Here is a 25642-nt window from a genome sequence, read left to right on the forward strand (position 1 = left end):
TATTTTTGTCCGAATGAACACCATTCATGAGGCCAAAGTTCTAATATTCACAATTGAACCTAGCAATTGATGCAGATAATTATGATTACTAATCCAAAGTGAAGAAAGTATATTCACAACACTATTTAAACTTTAACATTCATTTATATAAATGATGTATTAGTAAATGAATTATTTATAAATTATACTATATATTAAAATTCTCCCCCTTAGCTACAGTAAAGTGGCTAAGGGATTGGCAGAAATAATCCCTTTTGTTATACAAAATTGTCAAATATGATAACTTTTCAAAAGCTTTTTGAAACTTGATTCACACGAACCGGCCAGCACTTCTACTTTTCCACCGCCCTTCGTATCCAATCACAGAAACCTTCCCACCACTTCTTTTTCCTTCTACTAAAACGCCATTTATACCCTTTTCCTTCCACCGTCTATCTATAGCGAGCATCGGTCAACTTTCTTCCGCTCGACCTCTTCGTCACCGCTTCCGCCTATTGTTTCCGATCAGAAGTCGTCGTGACAACCACCGACGCTGGTCACTACTTTGTGTTCTACATCCACCGAGCATCCAGTATATATATATATATATATATATATATATATATATATATATATATATATATATATATATATATATATATATATACACACACACACACAAAAAAGGCTTCAATTCCTGGATACTTGGCACTAAACAAAAAGAAAGACGAGAAAAAACAGTAGTAGAAGGGACGATATCAGAATCTTCACTCTCATCGGTATCGATCGGACCTTTCAACGGTAACAGTGGTTTGTTTTGCTCTTCCGTTCTGTTATAAGTGCCATATTTTCATATTTAAGCCGAATCTTCTGTTCTCCGCTTGCACCTTCTGTTGGTTTAAGACGAATCATCCTTGATTTTCTTTAAAGTTTTCAATTTCTAGTCGGTTAAAATCGAGTTTGAAATTTTAAGTTCGGTTTTTTAACTACCCTAAGCTTCCTTCTTTTGCACAAGTTTAAAATTAATGTTTAAGGAAGCCTCATATTTAGTAAAGGTATGTTTTTTCACAAGTTGATTATGTTGCTCAAAATTGTACGTAACCTGTTTGATGAAATGCCTCAATCAGGCATAGGGTTTTATTTTGAGAAACAAGAACCTTTGAAAGCATTGATGGTATTTTTTTGTGATTCTTCTTTAGTATTTAAGGAGATAAACAATCTGTTGATGTGACTGAGAAGAATATGGATCGAGACTACTTTATGACACCACAAGACGCCAAAGAGTTTGGTTTCATTGATGAAGTCGTTGATGAAAGACCATTAACTTTGGTGACTGGTGGTATTAGAAGTGAAGGAAAAGGAAAAGTTTCAGAGTACAATATGAATGTGAGAAATCCCTTTTTTGCCCTCCTTGCATGCTTTTAATCTCACAATTTTTCTGTTAATCAAATGATATGATCTGAACGTTATTAGCTGTTGGCATTTGATGCGTAAAAATGTTTTCATTGCAATATATATTTTTTTCTTTAGATTTCAAATTACTAGGGTATTGGGTTATAGATGAATAGTTAAAATGCAACATTTGCTTATAGTTTGATATATTAAATGATGAAAAACGTTCGGTCTTTTCTAAGAAATAGTGGGATTAAAACGGAAATAAGTAACAGAGTTTACTCATATGGTTAAATGAGTTAGATGTTAAAATGGTTCCAAAGCTTTAACATTAACATAATTATAGGTATAATGCTTTTAGGGAATTTGAAAAGGTTGTCAGGCTTCAAGCTGTTGCCTTGCACATATTTAGTCAAATTGGTATCAAATTATATCACATTCTTATACTAATGACATTTTATTTTGTTAATAGAGGTCATTGGCTGTAAGTTTGTTTGAAGTCGGTCCCCATTAGTTACATTTATGTGGGAAGAAACTATGAATTTAAACTTTGTAGTCCTATCTCCATGAATTATATTGTTTGGAATAATCAACAACCTACATTATTGTGAACTACTCTTCACTTTAACCAACTTATTTTTTATTATGATTTTAATACTTTAGATTGCAAAATCTATATCCAAACGGCCCCTGATATCACATATCTTATGTTTAATTACCTTGAATACGCAGGGGTTCTTGATGTCTTTAGTTGTAACTTTCAACGGCTCTTTCATTTCCGATTCTTGCGGTTTTCAATGGTTGCTTCAATTGGTTTTCTCAAGGTAAACCTAAACTTTTAATTTATTTACATCATGTTTTCTTTTGGTTTAAAGGAGCCAAATCTGTAACATTTAGTTTATGTGTTTTTGCAATAAATTTAATTGGTTTTTTCTATTATGTTATATAAATCATTGTTCCAAATGGTATATGGGAAGTGTTGAAGAGTGTATGAAATACAAACACTTTTTTTTGTTGTCAATCTAATAAAGATGTTGGCATTAATTTGTCAGGGTTCAACTTTTGTCCGATTTTGTGATCAAGTAGATAGATTGAAGTTACATGTTTATTTTTTAGCTAATAATGTTTTTTGTGTTTACTTAATTGAAATTGGAATTTTGTTTCATTTTTTGGCTGTTTGAATGCAGATTACTACAAAACTGAAACCAATCTGAACAAGAGAAAGGTTGGTTTGTTCATGTTTTAAGGAATCTGAGAAAGAAAGGTGTTTATTGATGGAGACTTTGAGATCCAAAATGGTAAATTTTACACCTCCATTAGTTACTTGGTTTGTTTTTTTGCTATCTCAGCTTTTTCATGACCAAGTGCTCTCTTTTTCAAGACCAAGTGGTCTCTTTTGTTGGTTCAAAGTATGAAAATTTTCTGTAAGTTTTGCTAAGATATAATTTATTTTAGATTTTCATTTATATCTAATTTTTATGTGTATTAAGTGCTTTACAACGATAGATTTTATGATTTTCTCATTGCCAAAGGTACACGAACTTGGAAAATGAAACAAACAGATTGAGAAAAGAATTTGAGAATTTACAGACACTTTTTTCATAAAGCATGCAAACGGAATTGTACACACAGGTGATTATTAAGTTATTATCAGGTGCTAACATTCTGTATATATATATATATATATATATATATATATATATATATATATATATATATATATATATATATAATTTTCCCATTTTCAAAGGTTATTATTGATTTCATAAGTATAATTATGAGTTACAATGTTGGAGTCCTCTTCTTCCTTTTAACTATAGGTTGTTATGGATTTTAATTAGAGGTGCTGCAGTTCTGCTATTGGAAGAACTTGACCATGCTAAGGTAAAATTGTTTTCCCTTGATGGTTATATGACCTAACAAGAATAGATATTTTGGGGAGTTTATTTCTTACTTAAATTCACCATTTTTTCCCTAAAACCGCATTGGTTCACACTTTATGTCCCTACAATGTTGCATCTACGAAAAATGACAACTTTACCCCTAAAATCATATTTGGTAACCCTTTGTCGTTGGGTGTTAAAATTCATGTGAAATGGCCATTTTGTCTTTAAATTCACCTTTCATAAGGCTTTAAGTCACTGGCATGTTATCAAAAGAGCATCAGAATTGCATTTGTATATTTTTTTTGTGTGTGAACTTTTTGGTCTTAAATTTGGTTTGGAGGACATACAAGACCCCTTTGATAATGACCCATATTCTTATGGGGTTACTTATACTTATACCCCTGCCTAAACCTCTTTCAATCTTAGGGCTTGTGACCTTTTAAACCCAAATTGTTGTTAATGTTAATTTTATTATACATTATTTGTTAACAGAGTTTTAGATGTAGAGGATAGATAGTTATAAAATAAAATCGGAAATATATGAATAAATATTTGTCATCCATGGTATTCTGGGAACATAAACGGCTGAAAGCCTTCCTTTGGTTTCTATGTTACTTTGACCTGGATGAAAAGCTGACTTGATTGAACAATTTATTTCTTAACTGAAACATTTTTCATATATATCGTATGTGTTGTATTGTATTGTGTTGTAAAAAAGTAAAATCATCTCATTATTGTTGTATTTTATGGTGTCATGTGACAAAACTGCTACTATGAAGTATCGGGTTGACCAGAGCAACAATTTGAGAAGGCATGAAGACGAGAAAGACCTGAATGCATGACAATTACATGCAGAATCTATGTTGCATGCATGGCAACTTAACAATTTGTGTTAAGTACTTGATCAATAACATTGTTTATAATGAAAATACCCTTTAACCCCCGCAACGCGGGGGAAAACTTTTCTAGTTTATCTATAAAAATAATTTATCCAAGTATAGAAAAATAAGAACCTTGTTATAAATGTTTTGAAGATAAGTAAATATTACGTGAATTAATTGATATTTAGTGAGACTCAAAATCTAAGTTTACAAATTAGATTGATACAATTAAACACTAATTATATAACAAGTAATCTAAATTTAACTGTGTAATTAAACTCAAGTTAGTTTAAATTTTAAAGGTGTTATCTTTAAGATTCCATGAGAGAATCATTTTAAGGGTGGATAATTGTTACGCCCAAGTTTTAGCCTTTTAACCGGAAATATTTTGAAATATTAAATAAATAAAACAAAGTTAAAAATTTGATAGATTATGAAGTTCAAAATTAATTAGAAGATTAATTTGGGTTAAATTGAAAATTTAAAAGTTTGAAGGACTAAATTTGTAAAATTTGAAACTTAAGTTTGACCTTTACATGACTAGGTTTGAGCCCAAAATGTTAAGAAATTCATCTTCTAGGTTTGTTACAGAGGAATTAAGACTTGTTGGACTTTTGGGGAGTTAGTTACGAAAACAAGTTAGAAACTTAAAAGTTTAAGGGGACAATGTGCCAATATGTCAAAGAATAAAACATAAACCCCAAATCCCCCTCTTCCTCCTTGTTCAAACACCGGAGACAATTTTGGAAGAAAACTTCACATTTGATAAAAATAAAAAATTTAAATTTTAAAAATAAAAATGGAGAAGGATCCGTAGAAGTGTTCAAGTTTTAGTGTCTAATTTAAAGTTGCAAATGTAAAAAACTAATAATATTATTTAGACAAATCTACATAAATGATCTATGTGGTTTTTCAGATTTTGGGTTTTAATCCGTAACTTTTTTTGGTTTCACAGAAAGTCTCGATGGTTTCAATTTCTATCATATTTAGTCCTCCGACCATATAGAAAGACATTTACACATTTTAAAAAAAAAAAAAATTCTCTTACATTTTCTTAAACTAAATTTGAGAAGTTTGATGGAGTTTAATGGTGTTTTAAAGTATATTAGGTTTGGGAAAATGCCTTAAAAAAGTAGTAAAGTTTTCAAAATGTTGAAAAAATATCATTATTGTTTTTTTAGTACCAAAAATACAATTAAAGTATACTTTTTGTACACAAAATAACAACAAACTACACATGTATTCAGATAAAACCTTATGGTGGAAAAATGAATTAAAAGGGTAACAAAGTTTCCAAAATGTTCAAAAAATATCATTGTTTTGTAGTACAAAAAATATCATTAAAGTATACCATTTGTACATAGAATACCAACGAAGTATACATTTTAGTACAAAAAATACCATTGAAGTTTCCAAAATGTTCAAAAAGTATCATTGTTGTTTTTTCAGAGCGCCTTTTGTTAACTTCGTTGTTTTCGGATTATGTAGAACACAGATATCGGAGATCATTCTCCATTGTACCAGTTCACACCAATTGTGCACTCTATTTCATTACCTAAAATAACCGGTTACCACAAGGTTTTATTTGAACACATATATACTTCGGTGGTATTCTGTGTACAAATAATATACTTTAATGATATTTTTATACTAAAAAAACAACAATGGTGCTTTTTGAAAATTTTGGAAACTTCGTACACAAAATACCATTGAACCGGCTATTATAGGGAACCATCAGGTTACCCGGTTATTAATTTAGGGTTATGACTTAAAAAGGTAACAAAGTTTCCAAAATGTTCAAAAAATATCATTGCTGTTTTTTAGTATAAAAAATCTCATTTAAGTATACTATTTGTACATAGAATACCAACGAAATACACATATGTTCAAATTAAACCTCGTGGTAACCGGTTACTTCAGGTAAACGTAAAAATGACTTAAAAGTGTAATGAAGTTTACAAAATGTTCACCGTATTTTTTGTTAACTTCGTTGTTGCCTAATTATGTACAAGAAATCATGCAATGTCATATTAGTTCACAACCGTTATGCACTCTCTTTCATTCCATCACTCGATCATTCTTATGGTAACATAAAAAGTAAGTGGATAATAACCTTAGTTAAACGTTCTTGCTTACTAGTCACATTATATACCTCAAACCTAAAACATATATGCATTATGTAGATACACATATTATACATCAAGGTTAGTCGTTCATTAGTGTTGCGGCACAAGAGAGACACAAAAGAGAAACGAGTGTGACGTTATGTTATGAGAATTCCTAAATGTGGATGTAGAGAGTAAGAGTTGTGTTTAATTCTCTGGACCAGTGAGAGATGAATGGTCAAGAACACTAAGCGTCATGTAGTTGATTTGATGACGATTTGTAGTCAAAACAAAGAGAGAAGCATACGTGTTGGAGCGCTTGAACGACTTGTTTTCTAATTGATGGATTCCTAGTTATGTGTTTTTCTATGACTATATTTAGATACAAACTGATCAAGTAAGGGAATGAAAGAGAGTACACAATTGGTGTAAACTGGTATGACATGGAATGATATTCGATGACCGTGTTCTACATAATTCGAAAACAACGAAGTTAACAAAAGATGCGCTGAAAAAACAAAAATGAAATTTTTTTAAACTTCTTGAAAACTTCAATGGTATTTTTTGTACTAAAATGTGTACCTACACAGTATGCTTCAATGGTATTTTTTGTACTAAAAAACAATGATATTTTTTGAACATTTTGGAAACTTTGTTACCCTTTAAGTCATTTTTCCGTTTACCTGAAGTATAAAAAATATACTTTAACTGTATTTTTGTACTAAAAAACAACAATGGTATTTTTTGAACATTTTGAAAACTTTATCACCTTTTTAGTCGATTTCCATTTTATAAACTATGAAAAAATTGAAGTCAAGATTATGATTGGACCTTTGACTTTTTCAATAGGTTTCTCTCCTAAAAATCTAATAGATTATACATTTAGATAAAGAATACGAATTTGGTGTCTTTTGACTCTTATATAAAGAATGAGAAATTAGTAGATCTTTAGCCGAAAAAATTGTAGACGAACTATTTTATTGTTCTTTAGCTCAACTCAAAACTTAGCTTATATCAAGATACAAGTTCCCATAAATTTATCAAAACCAAAAAACAAAAATAAAATAAAGAGAAACAATGTTCAAAGTAAATACCAAGCTAATAAGATAATCATGAGAGCACCTTCTGGACCTCAGCAGTTACCTCCTTTGGTGGTTTTTCTGCATGCAGATTTGCTACAATACGCTTCTTGCTATAGTAATCAATAACCTGCATATGTCAATAAATAACTTATACATATTTACATATAAAATTCCATTAACTCATAAAATTTAAACAAATGTTAAAAAAATAAGAAACATACTGGCTCAGTCTGTTTGTGAAATGCCTCCAGCCTTGACTTCAAAACAGCTGCTGTGTCATCTTTACGTTGAACCAAAGCTTCTCCAGTCACCTTTGATAATAAGCAAGAAAATCAGAGTAAATTTACTCTTTTTACCAATTTATAAGTAAAATAAAAAAAAATAAAAAAAAGATGTTTAGAATTTTTACATCATCTATCCCAGGAACTTTAGGAGGTGCGAATTTTGTGTGGTAACTCCGACCACTAGCAGGATGAATCCAACGGCCAGTAATCCTCTCCTCCAAGATCGCATCATCTATTGCAAAGTTTAGCACTTTGTCAACTTTCACCCCTCTTCTTTTCAGCATTTCATCAAGCTACACATACAAAAATAGAAATTAACAAAAAAAACACTCAAATGGTTGATGTTAAATCAAGAAATAGTCTAATACCTTTTCTGCTTGGACCACGGTTCTTGGGAATCCATCAAGAATGAAGCCTTTTTGACATGAAGGCTTCTCTAAGGCTTCGTTGATAATCCCAACAACTAAGTCATCAGAAACAAGTTGTCCCTGAGAAAGAATGGATCCGGAATAGTGATAAGTAGAAAGATGAGGGGTCGGTTTTGTAAAATTTAAATTACCTTCTCCATGGCTTCCTTGGCTTTAACACCAAGAGGGCTTTTTGCAGCAACAGCAGCTCTTAGCATATCACCAGTAGCCAGGTGGCATAAACAGTACTCGTCCTTGATAATTGGTGATTGAGTACCTTTTCCTGATCCAGGTGGGCCTGAAGCAAACAGGATTCATCAACAGATAGATCCATTTTGGGGGAAACACGTAAGATTGATGTGATTAGAAGTGGATTGAGAAACTCATGTTTTTACTAAACCAATTATTGATCATCAAACCAGATTCATCAACTGAAAGATAATTTACATTGCAACAAACATAAGTAACAATATAAGATACTTTGTAGTTAGTAAGATCATTCCTTTCCACCATTTATTATTCTAACTCAATCAAGAAATAGTAAAAGAAGATCAATCTTTATCAATGTCCTTTACCCTTCAATGACATGATCACGGTTGATTTTATCAGTGACATGCAGTAATAAAATCATGCCCATCCCTTTCTGACTTATCTTAGATTCCATTCTGCTCTAATGGCTGTGTAATTGTGATGAAGATTATGTTTCTGTGTCTGTTTATTCTCTCCGTTTCTAAGCAAAATCGATAACAAAAACGTTTAGGATGATTTCATATCGTAGCATTTAAAATATAGCAATTTGATGAAAGCAAAGCATTAACATAACAGAGCGCCTAAATTAAATCACATCGGATCTGAGGAAATGCACAATGAATATGCATAGAATTTTGGGGAAAACAGAATCGATGCTATAAGGTGGAAAATAACAATGAGAAACAAGAATGTTACCGACGAGAATGAGGCGTTTGTCAGGTTTGGTTGAGCATTTCATGCGACGAAGAAGCTCCGTCATTAGATCTACCGACGCAACATCCTCTAAATTCGCCGCCGCTGAAGTTGCCATTCCGTCACGTAGGATTTTTTTGGGTTGATCTTTTCAGAAATCGGTCGGTGAATTGTGAGGAAAAGGATTAAACGAGCGTCAAATTGGATGCTAGGGTTCTTTCAGTAGTTCGTTACTTCCCCAGTTTACTTTCCTCGAACTTCTCGAATCTTGATATGCTTGAATTTCAAGCATGGCAGATTTGAAAAGTAGTATTAAAGTGAAAATTCCACTTTTACCCTCCTAAAGAGGGTGTTTGGATAGGAAAAAGACTATAAACTAAGTTAAAAAAATAAGCTAATTTTAAATTTTTAATAAGTATTTTTTTTGTTTATGGCTTATTGTTTATTTTTAGACAAAATTGTAAGAATGGTCCCTGTATTATGTCAAAACTAGTAATTTTGGTCCAAAATAGGTTTGGCTCGTAATGATGGTCCAATAGTTTCATTTTCTTACAAATTTGGTCCAATTTAGTTTTTTTTTGTAAGTATGATTTTGCCCTTATTGTTTACTTTCATTTTTGTTTTATTACATGTAATTAAAAAACAATTAAAAATATAACAAAAATAAAATACCTCTCTCTCTCTCTCTCTCTCTCTCTCTCTCTCTCTCTCTCTCTCTCTCTCTCTCTCCAAGAATCGACCTATTCATCTTCTTCCCACACTTCCATTTTCTCTCAGATGTGCTCAATCTTTATTGACCGGAAAATTGCACATCCACCGGAGACACGTCTCTTACCCTCAAATATGCCATCTCCGTCTTCTCAGTTGACCACCAAGCACTCATTACCCTCAAATCTGTCATCTCTATCGAAGCTTTCCTAAACGATCAAGGTGAAATCCAGATTTGTTCATCCGACGAAGACGATGACGCTGTCCACCACTAGAGACGTCCCTCCGCCTTCTCCGACGAAGGGTTTTCTGACTGCGCCATATTTGTTCGATCTACGTTTATGAAGGGTTGTAGCTCCAATATCTGATCTACGTTTCTGTCTCTTTTCATCTTCTCTTGTGTCTCTTCAAATCCCTCTACTGACTTCAGGTGGTGGTGGTTATGCTTCAAGCGGCGGTTTCTAGAGCCATAACTCTCCTTATGGATTTCATTGACTATTCATCTCTCTCCTAAGCTTTCTCGTTCTATGAGGGTCGGAAATCCCCAACTTTGTTCGTCCAGTGGCTATCTTGAGTGAATGTGCCACAGAAAACAGCTGAAATCGTGATATAGGGTTGAGATTTGTTGTTGCTATGTTTGTTATGTTTCTTTCCTTCTTCTTCTTCTATCTAGATTGTTGTTGTTGGGTTTGTTTGAAAAAATTCTTGATTTCGATTCAGGTGGCGGTGAAGGGCAGTTCATCAGATCAAGAAAAATGATTTATATGTTTGTGAATGATTTATGGGTTTGTGAATGTGATGTTCTTGTTCTTGAACTCAGGAAAAATGAGTGTTCTTGAGATTCATATTCATATTTATGTGTGTATGTTTTTAATTCTAATCAACTTCACAGCTAATGATATTGAGCTTTGTTTCCATGTTTAAATCAAATTAATCTAGATGTATGTGTAACTATGTATGTGTGTGTTTAGAGTCTGGAACATTTGTAAACTTAATCTAATAGATTGAACAAGATCGATAAAGTGAAGGTTCTTCGTTTTGCAAATCCACTTCCAGACATGTGTTAAATTTGTTTGTATTTTATTTCAGATCCAAAATCAAGAACGAAGAACACCCATTGTGGATTTGGATTTGGGATGTTGGATGGTGGTGGGTCACGACAGGGGGAGGCGGAGGAGCTGCCACAGTCGACTGTGGTGGCTCTCTTCGCCGGAGAAGTGAGAAACGAGGGAGATAGACGAGTTAGAAATGAAAGGGAGAGAGAGAGAGAGAGAGAGAGAGATTTTCTTTTTTTCTCTTTCTTTTTTTTATTTATGTAATAAAAAATTGAAAAAGGGAAAATACCAAGGGCAAATTCGTCATTATAAAAAGTTTTAAAATTTTTGGACTAAACTCGCAACAAAATGAAACTATTGGACCATCATTGCGAGTCAAACCCATTTTGGACCAAAGTTGCTAGTTTTGACATAGCACAAGGACCATTCTTGCAATTTTGTCTTATTTTTAATCCAAACATTTTTACAAAAGTTGTGTTCTTTCACAGCTATAAGTTTAAAGTTTTTTTTTTCTTAAATTTAAACAAATAATTTAGATAAATAAACAAAGAAAACTAATGGGACTTTAATTTATAAATTTTAAATTTAGAAGAAAAGTCAATAAAATTGACATGTATTTATTATTATATTTAAAAGTTATGTGGAATTTAATAAAATGGAAAAAAACCACAAAATGACATGTGGGAGAAATTTAATTGAAAATAACTACAAAATAACGTATGGCCAAATCAATGAGAATGTGACATATGACAAAAAGATTTTCATTTATTAGAGTAAAAAAGTTAATTTATCCAAACACCCTCTAAAATTAATGTTAGGAATTAGAACGTCACTTAATTTTTTCGGTTTTTATTATATATTCTATTTCAAACAAAATTTGAATATTCAACCTTTGTCTTGAAGGATATTTTTATTAATTTCTGATACTGTTAAATACTTTTAGGAATTAGAATTTCACTCAATTTTTTCGGTTTTTATTATATATTTTGTTTCAAACAAAATTTGAATATTCAACCTTTGTCTTGAAGGATATTTTTTATTAATTTCTGATACTAATAAATATTTAGTTATAACCTTTTAATAACTTCTTTTTAGTTTAGTTTAAAGATAATGACTTAAAATGATAATATATTTGTTTTTTTTATATATTTGGTCATTGAGCTTTTTTTGTCTATATTTAATCATTTAATTTGTCTTTTTATCTACATTCGGTCTTTATAATCGGGTACTTTAGGTTAAGCCAGAAAAATGACTTTAATAAGTAACATATTTTTTAGTTTGTACACATTAAATCCTTAATATTTTTTTCAGTGTGTTCTTTTGTCTTGGGAGTGCAAATTCTTTTAGCGTCTTCTTTAATTCTTTTTTTTTTTGGAAGTGCAAATTCGAGTGAAGAAGAAACAATCACAAAAAAATATCATTGTCTGTTATGGATATAGATGAAACTGAAGACGAGTACATCTTTTGTTTGGAAAAAACTAGCGCACCAATATTATTTTACCGATTTGTGAATTAGGTTACTAATATAAGTAAAGGATGAGCCTCGTATCATAACACATCATTAATGATTGTCTCACGTAAAATGTCGTGAGCAAAATCTAAAGAAACTGGTCATAAGGATTAAATATGTACAAAAACATTAATGACTAAATGTGTACAAACTGAAAAATATATTACTTTATTACGTCATTTTTCCGACTTAACATATAGTAGCCGGTTATAAGGACTGATATAGACAAAAAAAAAAGTTAAATGGTCAAATATGGATTTAAAAATTAAATAAATAAATAAATAAAACTTAGTTAACAAATATTTACAAATCAAAAAATGTATTACCATTTTAAGTTATTATCCTTTATTTTATTATGTTTATGATATCAACTCAAATGACAACAGCTACATATGCATACGATGTAAAAGACATATCATATTTTTGCTTGGGCAAATAAATGATTGTTTTCAAAAAACTTATATTTTCATATTTTTGCTTGGGCAAATAAATGATTTTTTTCAAAAAACTTATATTTTCATATTTGTTAAGCTATTTTATATAAAGTTCGGATTGAATTATAGATGATATAAAACTCAATAAATCCAATTTTTATTTGTTTATTAGGAGCTACAATCCAATGCCAGTGACCATTATCAAAGATTGTCACACCAGAGTTGGCAACCAGATGACCGGGTAAATGGTCTAACTCTTAAACAAATTGATAAACCATATGTCTTAATTGTGGCAAAAAATAATGCAATATCAAAAACGAATTTCCATGTAAACTTAGTAATTTTTGTAGAAATTAACATTTATTTAACATCAAGTTTAGTTTAGACTCAATGTTCATTTGACTCAAAGGAAAAAAGTCTGATGTTAATTATAGTTATAGGATCCGAGGACAAATTTTTCATTTTCATGCAATTTGGTTATCTTATGCTGATGACGCCCATTTTGTTGGTGAATGGTTTGAAAACAACATAAAGAATCTTGTGCGTATACTCTGATGCTTCCACATCTCATCCGGTCTTAAAGTTAATTTTCAAAAGTCCAAAGTCTTTGGTATCGGGATTACAATGCATGGAGTCAACCGTTGGGCTGCCCCTCTCGGTTATGAGTCAGCGTCACTTCCCATCGCTTATCTCGACGTTCTTGTGGATGCTAACATGAACCTTAAGATGAATTGGTGGCCAATAATTGATAGATTTTAATCCAAATTATCTGCATGGAAATCAAAAACTCTCTTTTGGTGGAAGGTTGACCTTAATTAAATATGTGTTTGGTAATCTTCCTACTTACTTCCTTTCATTATTTGTAGCACCTGTTGTAGTAATTAATACACTTGAAGGGATTAGAAGGCAATTTTTATGGGGAGCTTGCGAGAATAAAAACAAAATTAATTTTGGTGGCATGGGATCAGGTTTGTGCCCCAAAAGAAAGTGGTGAGTTAGGTGTTGGAACAATTCAGGCCAACAACATATCCTTAATTGTTAAATGGTGGTGTCGTTTCAAAGTGGACCCCCCCCCCCCCCCCCCTCCCCTTCACTCTTGAGCCAGGTAATAAAAGGGATTCATAACTTACAATGTAAACCAGATGGATACATGTCCATAAAATCGGTTACAGGTGTTTGGAACAACATTGCTGTTATCAAATTTGAGTTTCAGAAGTTTGGGATATCAATTGCATCAGTGATTAAGAAACAGGTTAATGCAGGTGACAAAACTTTGTTTTGGCGGGATACTTGGGTGAATGACAACACCCTCAAAGAAGCGTTCCCCAATGAGATTCTTGGGTATTCACTTGGTGCAATGTTTCTCAACCTAATTTTGATTCGATCAATGAGATTCTCAAATATGCTGCAAATTGGGGGCATAGTCCTAAAGAGAGAAACACATACCTTTGTGTATGTTATGGAGCTATCCGGTGGACATGGAGGGCAAGAAACAACATCATATTCAAAAAGATATGTTTATCTCCCCAACCAAAGTGGCACACAACATTCAATCTATGACGATTATATGGGTAAAACATAAGAGAAATAACAGTTATGTTAAATGGATGGGCTGATTGGTCCAATTGTCATGTTTCATGTATTTAATCTCTTTTGTACCTTTTTCCCCGTCCTAGCTCCTTGCTAGTGGTTATTTTTATTTATATAATATTCATTTGTCGGTTTAAAAAAAATGCAATTTGGATATCATTAAAGGGTTAAGATACGAAACACTGTTGAGGCATGATCTATATTAAGACCACATTAAACATGAAATTAACTGTAATACATCCATCTACACCAAAACTTTGACATAAAATTAACCTAACTACCTTCCAACCTTTTGTTTCTAATCATCATAATAATACTTCAAGCAACCAACAACACGATACCAACAAAAAAAAAACATAATAATAATAATAATATCAAAATAGCACGTCATATCATCTTCTTCTTCACTCAGCTGCTGACTTTTTCTTCTTTTTCTTCTTTCCTTCACTTACAGCAGAAACATCCTCCATTACAACATCTTTGCTCTTCTTCTTCTTCTTCTTCTCTGTTCCATTTTCTTTCCCATTCTCAGTAGTAGCTTCTGTCTCCTCTTCTTCAAGAGCTCTCTTCTTTTTCTTCTTCCCTGATTTGGTTTCAGCAGCATCTCCATTTGTAACAGTGTTGTTCTCTTTGTCATCTGTCTTTGCTTCACCATTGTCTTTTGACTTCTTTTTCTTGCTCTTCTTCGAAGATGGTTCAGATCCATTTTCAACCTCCATTTCTAAAGACAACAAAATTATTCAGTTTTTATACTATAATACACAAAATCAATGTAAGTCAATATACCTTGATTTGCAGCATTCTCCATAGCAGCTTTCATAACCTCAATGTTCTTACGAGGTGCAACACCTTTGTCATAAAAGTCAAGACGCTCTTCCACTTGCTCACGAAGCTTGTCTCCAAAAGAAGTACCACTTCCCTCTGTTTATCATTAAAAACTTAATCTTTGATTTTGACTTTGACCAAAAAGATAACTTGTAAAACACAAACTAACCTGAGAAACAATCAATTCGAGAAGCAATTGAACATTTGTTAGCCAAATAACGAGCCATTCGACCTTTGTTTTTAGCAGATGCACGCCCGATAAAAGACGAATGAAAGATAAGACCATATTTCGGTGTGTTACCCTTTGTTTTCAGAGCCCTAAAATAAGAAAAACAAGATTAATATCTAACTTTTTTTAGCTAAAAGAAATTAGTGGTTGTGGATAATGATATTAGACCTGAAAAGGGCTTTTTCAGCACCAAGGATTTGAAGGGTAGAAGAAGGGCATTTTGCAAGATTTGTGAGGCTTCCAGCATGAGATATCAATCGAGCACCAACAACTTCACCAATTAATGCAGCCAAATTTGGTGCTATGTCACTCATTTTAGCAACAAGATAATCATAAAGCTTCTTTCTGTATTCAGCAAGGTCCATCACACGTTGTGCAAACATCTGGACATTGATCAAGTCAACTGGTGACAAATCTTGACCTGAAAAAAAGAAGATAGAATGAGATAATGTTTTTTTTGTAAATGTAACCACATAAAAGTATAGCAAAGACAAATATAAACCTACCCATGGAAGCTTTAGCTGCTTCGATTACTTCCTTTGCTTTATCTTCATCACCAAGGATATCTACTAGCCCATCTAACTTATCTTCAGACAACTCTGATTTGTCATTTATGTATTTTGCAAGTTTAGCATAAAGATAGTTATCATTGACAATCTTTACTAGCTCTGGGAAGTGCCATGAGTACCATTCCCTGAATTAAACATCAGACATTTTAGTTGTAATAGAAGAACACAAGAGAATTTAAATGTAAAATGTAAATCAAGATTGTGATTTGAGAGAGAGAGAGAGAGAGAAAGGGAACGAACCTAACTCTCATGGAGAATGAGTTTACATCCTTATCAAGGGTATCAAGAAGGAAGATTGCTTGAATGACCATATTGTCAACTCGGTTGACATTAAACTTCACTTTTGCTCTGCTGTAACTGTGGCCTAAACCAAGTTGAGCTTTCTCCAAGTCACCAGGCTATATATAAAAAAAATGAGATGTTGTAGTTAGAGGGATTTCCAGAATGAAATATATTAAGAGGAGAAACTAGAAAAGAAGAGCACCTTGAGATTCTCAATGAACCTATCGAAATGTAAACGAACACCTCGAATGAGCTCAAGAACAAACTCATTACTCTGGCAGGGGATCTTGGTTTCTTCATATATGTGAGATCCAATTTTGGGATCAGCCACTCCTAAGCTGAACTTAGGCTTTTTACCTTCTTTGACTTTAGGAAGGCTAAGCTCGAGGAAGTTCCTCAACTCATCAGTCATTTGGCCTGAACAAATTCAAAAAAAGTGTATAAAACTTGTTAGAACACCAACATAGAAAGTAAGAAGGATGATGTTCTTAAGCTCAAAACTCGACTTATTATAATGCTTAACAAGGGAACATTTCCAAATTATATGTGTACTGAAGGAATAGAAACTTATCCTATCAAAACTCAAATTATCATTGTTCAAGTTCTATGACAGACCTACCCAAAGCAAAACACAAGAAATTTCAATGAAAAAGACGCTGCATGACAATATCCTTGCTATTGTTTGTGCTATTTGTCATGACAGAAAAAATCACCAACTGAAAGTGCCTAATCGTGAAATATTTTTCCACATCCCTCTCAGCAACAAACAGAAGACGAAAAGCTAGAAGCTTAATAGCATACAAACAAAACAAATTGAACACAAATTACGAACAAACGCTGAAATTTAGTTACGAAAGTATATCATAAAAACTTACTGCAGCCATTTTCAAATAACAAGGACATGTATGTGTATTCATGTATATATTTGGTATGTACCTTCGGAGACGGCATTGCACTGGTTGAGAGCATCAAGAGCCGATTCAAAAGGATTAAAAGCGGCGAGTTTGACAACCTTCCCAAAGCGATTTAGATCAACTACTGAGTTACGAACAGCCTCTGTGTTCTGTCCAATTTCATCAATACCGTGGGCCAAAAACAGACCGTAACCGGAGGCAGACTCGTATAGAAGATACAACGCCATGGAAGACCAAAAGCTCAAAGCTCAGTTGTGCTGGTTTTCTAACCCGCTGTAAACTGAGTTTAGGGTTTTGGCGTCGCTTTTCTCTCTCGCTCTCTTTATGGTGAGCGGCAGGGTTTTCTAGGGTTTTAGACTCCATTTATGGGTAAAATAACAGAAAATAATAAAGATTACTATTTTTGCAGTTCAGCCCCTGTGTTATCGTCATAGTATACAATTGGCCCTTTTTTTAGGCTCAAATCATCACTTGTAATTTGTAGAATGTAAAATAAAAGGGTTATTGCCATAAAACCCTCCAATTTTACACAAAATGTGCGGGTTATGTCTAAAGATGGTTTTCTTCCATTATTGTCTTAAAATAGCCCGTTTAGTTTCATTTAATGTTGTTAACCGGTTTCACCCTTAGGCAACCGGTAACCCTTGCCAAGACAACCCATTAATGTTGAAGGACATTTAGAAGGATACTCCATTAAGCATAAAGACGCACGCCTTGTCACTCACCCATGCTACTTTTCAGACGAAGGAAACTTAAATAGGTAAACTATTAGCGTATAACATTTGAATGTATAGATAGGATCTTTTAAACTTCCTTTTATCTAGCTAGTTGTTGTTATTCATTCTATCTTGTACGTGTATAAATACATCAATAAGATACTGATACAATTGAGGGGAATACTTCTTTACATGGTATCAGAGCGTTGGTTATCCAAACCCTAGCCATACCCCCTTTTTCTTTCATTTCATTCTTTTTCTCGTTTCTTCTCAATGGCATCTTCATATGATTTTGCCATTCCTCTTGCCACTATTCTTCACCTTCTCACCATCAAACTCAACTCATCAAATTATCTTCTCTGGAAACATCAAATCCAACCTCTCTTATCTTATCAAAACCTTCTTGGCCATGTTGATGGTTCCAAATCAGCCCCTATTCAAACCATCGAAGTTGAAGGCAATCCCACTCATAATCCAGTTTACACTACGTGGCATGAGACTGATCAAAGGGCCCTTTTAATCCTTCAATATTCACTATTCGAGGAAGCCATGGCCGAGACTTTAGGGATGTCTAATGCCCGTGCGATTTGGGTTGCTTTGGAACAGGCCTACAGCCATGATTCCAGAGAAAGGCTACAAACATTGTGTGATTCTCTAAGACAACTTCAGAAAGGCTCATCCACAATAACTGAATATGGCAAGAAATTTAAGGCAATTTGTGATCAATTGTCGGCTATTGGTTCCCCGGTTTACACCACTAATCAGATTCACTGGTTCCTATGCGGCCTAGGCTCCGGTTTTGAATCGTTTTCAACAGCCCATCGTGCTGCTCCTGTTTATCCATCCTTCCGTCAACTCCTCTCCTAGGCGGAAAGTCACGAGTTATTTCTCTCCTCCGTTCATAGCTCAGCCTCCACCACACCAGTTACTTTCACCGCTACCACCTCTACTTCTCCCTCTTCAGCCAATACTTGAGGTGGACACTCAAACAGAGGGTGTGGTTGTGCCAATTACTCAGGAGGACGAGGACGAGGGCGGGGGCGGCGCCCACCGCACTGCCAACTATGTCGCAAAAATGGACATTATGCATCTTCGTGTCCAGATCTTGCTACTTATCAAAAGAGCTCCACTATTGATGCTAATCTTGCTCAAGCTTTCAAAATGCAATGTGACATTACTCATTCAAGTCCTGACTAGTATGTTGATTATGGGGTTTCCACACACATGACCAACTTAGTGTCAAATCTTGATTCCTCATCATCTTATTCGGGGAAAAATCAAGTGGTCTTTTGCAATGGTAATGTGTTAAATATTTCCCACATTGGTACCTCTTCTTTAATAAATCAACTACCTTTACATGATGTTTTAGCAGTCCCTCACCTTGTCAAGAATTTATTTTCCATCAGCAAGCTAATAAGAGACTCACCGGTTGATATTCTCTTTTCTAATAACTTTTTTGCAATTCAGAATCGCAGCACCAAGGAAATAATCGCAAGGGGTAAAGTTGAGGGCGGTCTTTACATCCTTGAGCAAGGACATAAGACGTTTTTAGTCAGTTTAAGGAATAAAAGGACTAGTGCTTCATATGAATTATGGCATAGTAGATTAGGTCATGTAACGTTTGAAATTATTTATTTATTACAAAAGCTTGGTTCTTTATCTCTTACAGTTGTTTTACCAAAACTTGGAGTATGTTCTTTTTGCCAACTGTCAAAAAGCAAACGCTTGCCATTTCATGAAAATTATAAACGTGTCACTCATGTACTTGACCTAATTCACTGCGACCTATGGGGCCCAACACATTTACCATCAGCTGATGGTTATCTATACTATGTTATTTTTGTTGATGGTCATTATAGGTTTACATGGTTCTATCCACTTAAGCTCAAGTCTGACTTTGCACAAATATTCACAAACTTCTTACTGTTCGTACAAAATCAGTTCTCATGCAAGGTCAAAAAATTTCAAACTGACAGGGGACTGAGTTTATAAATAAAAAGGTGCAACAACTCCTTACCTCAAATGGTACTCATCATCGTATCTCTTGCCCCCACACACCTCAACAAAATGGGAGAGCTGAACGTAAACATCGTCATGTCACTGAAACTAGTCTCGCGATGCTATTTAATTGCCATGCACCGGATTCATTATGGGTTGATGCTTTTACCTCTGCAGTCTACATCATCAACTGCCTCCTATCTAAAGTCGTTCAAAACAAAATCCCCTTTGAAGTGCTATATAAAAATCCTCCAAATTATGACATCTTCAAAGTGTTTGGATGTCGCGTTTTCCATATCTACGTGATTACTCAGCCAACAAATTAGCCCCACGAAGCCACCCTTGTATCTTCATTGGTTACAACACCAACTATAAAGGGTATAGATGTCTAGACTCGAGTACACACCGCATTTACACAACTAGGCACGCTAAATTTGACGAATCTTGCTTTCCATTTGCCAATGATTCCCCGTCTGCTGATGCATCTCAATTACTGTTCTCTTCATTCGATGAACCTACTAAATCATATAGCTCTACTACTCACACAAATACACATACTCCAGCACCTGCTTTCACAGCGCCCGCTAATGCTCATAACTCGTGCAAAGCCATAACTCCATGTCCAATGTGTTTGCCCGTTCCAACAGCACCCATGGTCTTACCTTCCCCAGTCGCTGCTAATGATCAGTCTCCGGTACCTGCTGACAACCCTCCACTATCATCACGATAGCTTACTCCCCACTGACCAGTGGTGCCATCTCACTCCATGGTCACACGTTCCAAGGCCGGTATTTTCAAGCCTAAGCACCACACTGATTTAGCCTCTATTGGGACGTCTGTTCTTCATCAAGTTCTCCTCACTACCACCATTCCTAAGGGATTTAAATCTGCATCTAAACATGCTCATTGGCTTATGGCTATGGATGAGGAAATGCAAGCCTTGCAAGAAAATCAGACATGGGAGCTTGTCCCACGACCGTGTAATGCAAATGTAGTTGGTTCCAAATGGATTTTTCGCACAAAATTTAAATATGATGGAACCATTGATCGTTACAAGGCACGCTTAGTTGCACAAGGTTTCACACAGGTACTTGGACTTGACTATTCTCATACGTTTAGTCCTGTTGTTAAAGCTTCTACGGTTCGAATTGTTCTATCTATTGCAGTTATGTGAAACTGGCCATTACACCAATTAGACGTAAAGAATGCTTTCCTAAATGGAAAACTCACTGATACAGTTTTCATGGAGCAACCCACAGGGTTTATTAATGCACATTTTCCGTTACATGTCTTTCGTTTGAAGAAAGCACTTTATGGCCTAAAACAGGCACCGAGAGCATGGTTTCAAAGACTAAGCTCTTTTCTTATCTCTCTTGGTTTTTAGTGTAGTCGTGTTGATACTTCGCTTCTTATCCTCAAACAACGATCTACTCTTATATATCTATTGGTTTATGTCAATGACATAATTCTCACGAGGAACAATTCCACTCTCGTTCGCAGTTTCATTACTCGTATTAATAACGAGTTTGCTACCAAAGATCTTGGAAAACTTAGTTACTTCTTAGGTCTTGAAGTTACATATACCGATAATGGATTTTTCCTCACTCAAGCGAAGTATGCCCATGATATCTTGACTAGAGCTCAACTTCTCGACTCCAAACCAGTTGCCACACCGCTATGTGCCACATATCAACTTTTAAAAGCTGGTGTGCCCTGTTCCAATCCAACTCTTTACCGTTCATTAGTCGGGGCACTACAATATCTTACCATTATTCGACCGAATCTTTCTTATGCTATAAATCAAGTCAGCCAGTTCCTTCAAAATCCCACTGTTGATCATTTTCAGGCTGTTAAACGCATTTTGCGATATGTTAAAGGAACCATTTCGTATGGCTTGCATTTTCATCGCCCTCACTCTTCTTCTGTTTTAGGCTATTCGGATGCGGATTGGGCCAGGTGCATTGAAACAAGGCAGTCGACATATGGTTACTCGATCTTCCTAGGTGGCAACTTAGTATCTTGGAGCGCGAAAAAGCAACCTACAGTGTCTCGCTCTAGTTGTGAATCCGAATACAGGGCTATGCCCAACACAACATCAGAAATAGTTTGGGTCACTCACTTACTAAGAGAACTTCATGCGTTGCCACCTTCCATACCCACTCTTTTGTGTGACAATAAAAGTACACTTTTTCTCAGCCAGAATTCCATCTCCCACAAGCGTGCTAAACACATAGACATTGACTATCACTTCATTCGTGAGCTCGTTTCTTCTGGAAAACTTCACACCAAGTATATCCCCACTCATCTACAACTAGCTAGACCTGACAATGGAGCGGGTTTTGACCCTGATCCGATCCAAACCCTTAACAATTATATGGGTTTGGAGCATAGTTTTTGATCCGTTTACCCGTTAACGACCCGTACCCGCTGACCCTTTTATTAAAAGGGTCGGGTATGGATCATCATCGATCCGCTCCGTTTATAACCCGCCCCATATAAATTTTAGAAATATAAATTTATATTTTATATTGCCTAAAGTTTACATTAAATTCCAATCAGAAGTCCAAAGAGAAAAGGCCAAAGACTAAATTATTTTTACATAGGACTCGAGGACTCAACTTTTAGACTTCCAGTCTTCTCCCAAGAGTCAAGATTTCATTTCATTTATATTTCATCATGTAATCACCAATTTCATTTATAAATCAATAAGGTTATTTATCAACTGGAAGAAAGTTTGTAATTGCTATTCTCTATTAATTCAATCGACGATCAAAAACCAATTGGAAGTAACTAAAATAATGATTTTAATTCCAATAGAAATTCCTCGAGTACATAATGTGTTTTCTAAATCAAAACTTACTTTTATTTAATAAATGTGATTTTATGATTTAAGTAAAATGTGTTTGATTATTCAAAAAACTTACGGGTTACGGGGCGGGTTTGGATATCTGCTGATGTGACATCCCCATTTTCACGGCCAGAAAAGACCGATGTTGTTTATGGTTTATAAAAATCAGAGTACTTCATTTTATAAAAATGTTGCGGAATTTGTTCCCAGAAAAACATGGTAAATATGTTATTAAAACATTTTCGAAGAAACGTATTTATTTCATTTTAAAACGTTTGGGATGTCATCGTTAATACAGAAACATAAGCATAAACAGAACTTACAATTATTTACACTAGTGATCTACATCTCTTTAAATCTCTCAGTGTAATGTCACTTCATATCAACACCTGTGGTATAAATAAACTGAGTGGTCAGGTTGGGAAACCTGGTGAGTACATAGGTTTTCAACCCACAATAATATAATTATTATGTTTAAACAATCAAACAATCAACCCAATTACCCATCCCCATTATCTTCTTTATTCTTAAGGATCTACCCTAAGAATCAGCTATTTCTCATTCATTCATTCCTAAGGATCATCCTAAGGAAACAACATGAAGTCCATTGTTGCCAATGACACATTGGTCAAGCGCAGCTGCTAATATTGTCACTTAGGCTCAGCTGCCAGAATTAGGACATTTTCTATGAGGCGCTTCTGCCGGTATTGACCTTTAAACACCACTGTCATGGTCATAAGGCTCCCTATTAGGCGCAGCTGCCGATACTATCCTTAGAGCGCAGCTGCTAGGACGTTTACCGTAGATCTAAATCATCTACGGGTTGTGGGGCAGCTGCCAGTGCTCATCTATAGGGTACTAGGTCCACTGCTGCCAATGTATACCTATAGGGCACTAGGTCCGTACTACTAATGTTCCTCTATTTCAGCTTATATCCGTCATCATTCATCTACCCATGTTTTACCCAACATATTTTGTAGATATAAAATACTTTATACAGTTTACATCATTTAAAACATGTATAAAAATCTTTCACCAGCATAGACAACAAGTATTCAGACAATATGCACACATAACACGTAATTTATATTAAAATACTTCATATCTATGTGTAAGATGAAAGAGACCATGCACTCACCTGATTAGGTGGTGATTCCGAACTCAGACAGCACTTCGTTATCTCAAAACAATTTTCCTCGACAAAACCTAGTATCAATACCATTAGGGTTTAGTTTTTAACGTTAACCACGACTAATAAATAGTCTAGCTATTATTACTATTATATAAGCGTTAAATAACACTCAATATAACTCATAATAATAGCCCAAATAATTATTTTAAGGTCCTAATAATGTTACTATAATTAAATAAAATCTATATTAAATATAGTATAGGCGTAGCTCACTTACAGCGAGTTTTTATTAAAAACCAGGCTTCGCTGGAGCAGCGTTTCCAAGCCGAAAGCTTTTCTTCTCGGAGCCGTCGGGAGCTCCGGGGCTTTCTTCTCGTGCTAGGGAGGTTCCGTAGACTTGGGAGGGGTTTAGGGAGGCTAGAGAGAAGTTAGAGAGAGAAAGAGAGGCTTATGGTGTGAAGAAAATATGAGGAGTTCACCCTTGTATTTATAGGAGTTTTATAGTAAAGTAGTCTCTAAGCTTCGTCCGTAACTTTTGCATACGAGCTCCGTTTTTGTCTGTCTTTTTACCGTTGAGTTCCTATTAATGAGATCTTCAACTTTCATTTAGACCTCGTTGGCTAATTCTCATTCTATCTCGTATTTACAAAACTGTATCGAATTCGCCGCGCTCGAAAAGTAGGGACTAAGCTTCGTCCATAACTTTTGCATACGAGCTCTATTATCGACGTTCTTTATATCCATGCGTTGGTATTTATGAGTACTACAACTTTCATTCAGATCCCATCGGCTAAAAATCGACCGATCTAAAATTCAGATTTCGGGCTGTGCACTGCTATGCTAAATCTTAGAAAAATCATAACTTCCTCATACGAAGTCAGATTTGGGCGTTCTTTTTATTGATGTTCTTATTTTAACATATTCTACGACTTTCGTTTAGATCGCTAAGGCTAAATCTCGCTCTATCATAAATTCACTATTTACGTTTCCCGGTATCGTGCCGGTTCCGTCGCGAAACTTCAACGGGTCATAACTTCTTCGTTATAACTCGGTTTTCGGCGTTCTTTATATGTACGAAAACCTTGTAACATAATCTACAACTTGGTTAAGATTATTTATTCTAAATAATCTTTTGTCGAAAAGTCGTTTTCGACCCCTATTGCCTCTAATTTGACTAGCCCAGATTTGCGGGCGTTACAATTATCTCCCCCTTAGGATGATTACGTCCCGGAATCATCAACGAAACAGGGTCGTATAATGACTCCATACGTCATCTCTTCATCCTAGGTAATAATTATAACTTCTACATTCCTTCGATTCTATCTCTTAAACTCATTGACTGTAAGAGTACTCGATCGTGCACCTGCTCTCTACCTCAGGTTAGACTCCAAATTATGACCTTCAAGTCACAATCTCGATCCTTCCTGGATACGGACTTGAGATAAGTTCTTTTATTACTACTATAGATCGATGTGTCATATTCTAATGACCTATCATCGTATGTTGCAACACTTAGACTTAGGTCTCTTAGAGTTAAATTCTAAAACAGACTATGCCTTCCTTCATGTTCTAATGTGATATAATCACACTTTAACATTAGGCATTTCTAGCCACCAACTTCTTTAACAACGAGTGCAATACTTCTATTGATCGCTTTGATCTCAACCGTTTGGTTTAAGTCAGACGCTACATCAAACTTGGTTCTCTGAACCACACAACATACTCATCGTAGTCGGACTCGATTCGATATGACCACTAGGGTCGGAATATAAACAATCTTCTTAGTCATTACCGAAACGATGGTAACAACACACTTGAATAAAACGAAATCAATTACTAGCTTCTTGGTAACCTTGTGACTTTCCCTGATCCAA

At 34.5% G+C, this 25642-nt stretch overlaps 2 protein-coding genes and 1 long non-coding RNA gene across 10 annotated transcripts; 1 reads left to right on the forward strand and 2 right to left on the reverse strand.

The window, feature by feature from the left end:
- The first annotated feature begins 316 nt into the window (after positions 1-316).
- On the forward strand, positions 317-4323 carry LOC111877347 (uncharacterized). 7 transcript variants are annotated; one of them, XR_008231710.1, is made up of 6 exons: positions 317-1365; positions 2104-2195; positions 2559-2669; positions 2753-3003; positions 3192-3255; positions 4037-4323. It is a non-coding gene; the product is annotated as an uncharacterized LOC111877347 (long non-coding RNA). The 7 variants fall into 7 exon arrangements; XR_008231709.1 differs by having other exon boundaries at positions 318-1365; positions 2559-2795; positions 2878-3003; XR_006187712.2 differs by having other exon boundaries at positions 319-789; positions 1179-1365; positions 2559-3003.
- Positions 4324-7190: 2867 nt separating this feature from the next.
- On the reverse strand, positions 7191-9242 carry LOC111877348 (adenylate kinase 4). 2 transcript variants are annotated; one of them, XM_023873869.3, is made up of 7 exons: positions 8962-9101; positions 8592-8746; positions 8169-8314; positions 7978-8097; positions 7735-7902; positions 7547-7636; positions 7191-7452 (listed from the first exon to the last, which is right to left on the reverse strand). In XM_023873869.3, the coding sequence occupies exons 2-7, from the start codon at positions 8629-8631 to the stop codon at positions 7354-7356; spliced, it is 663 nt and encodes a 220-aa protein (XP_023729637.1). In that variant the 5' UTR covers positions 8632-8746; positions 8962-9101; the 3' UTR covers positions 7191-7353. The 2 variants fall into 2 exon arrangements, with proteins under 2 accessions (XP_023729637.1, XP_023729636.1); XM_023873868.3 differs by lacking the exon at positions 8592-8746 and having other exon boundaries at positions 8962-9242.
- Positions 9243-14440: 5198 nt separating this feature from the next.
- LOC111877349 (nucleolar protein 56) lies at positions 14441-17421 on the reverse strand. Its single transcript, XM_023873870.3, has 8 exons — positions 17097-17421; positions 16363-16577; positions 16119-16276; positions 15816-16003; positions 15478-15730; positions 15250-15398; positions 15042-15176; positions 14441-14976 (listed from the first exon to the last, which is right to left on the reverse strand). The coding sequence occupies exons 1-8, from the start codon at positions 17299-17301 to the stop codon at positions 14660-14662; spliced, it is 1620 nt and encodes a 539-aa protein (XP_023729638.1). The 5' UTR covers positions 17302-17421; the 3' UTR covers positions 14441-14659.
- Between the last annotated feature and the right edge of the window lie 8221 nt (positions 17422-25642).

The sequence above is a fragment of the Lactuca sativa genome, chromosome 4 (genome assembly GCF_002870075.4).
Source record: "Lactuca sativa cultivar Salinas chromosome 4, Lsat_Salinas_v11, whole genome shotgun sequence".
Classification (NCBI taxonomy): Eukaryota; Viridiplantae; Streptophyta; class Magnoliopsida; order Asterales; family Asteraceae; genus Lactuca; species Lactuca sativa.

Bases quoted from the DNA above. Each gene is read 5' to 3' on its own strand.
- LOC111877348 (XM_023873868.3), bottom strand. From the start codon at position 9,076: ATGGCAACTTCAGCGGCGGCGAATTTAGAGGATGTTGCGTCGGTAGAT. The intron at 8,315-8,961 runs GTAACATTCTTG...TGTTTGCTTCAG, and splicing joins CAAACGCCTCATTCTCGTCG to GCCCACCTGGATCAGGAAAA. The intron at 7,903-7,977 runs GTATTAGACTAT...TTGTATGTGTAG, and splicing joins CCGTGGTCCAAGCAGAAAAG to CTTGATGAAATGCTGAAAAG.
- LOC111877349 (XM_023873870.3), bottom strand. From the start codon at position 17,301: ATGGCGTTGTATCTTCTATACGAGTCTGCCTCCGGTTACGGTCTGTTT. The intron at 16,277-16,362 runs GTGCTCTTCTTT...TTTTATATATAG, and splicing joins GGTTCATTGAGAATCTCAAG to CCTGGTGACTTGGAGAAAGC. The intron at 15,399-15,477 runs GTCTAATATCAT...TTCTTATTTTAG, and splicing joins GCTGAAAAAGCCCTTTTCAG to GGCTCTGAAAACAAAGGGTA.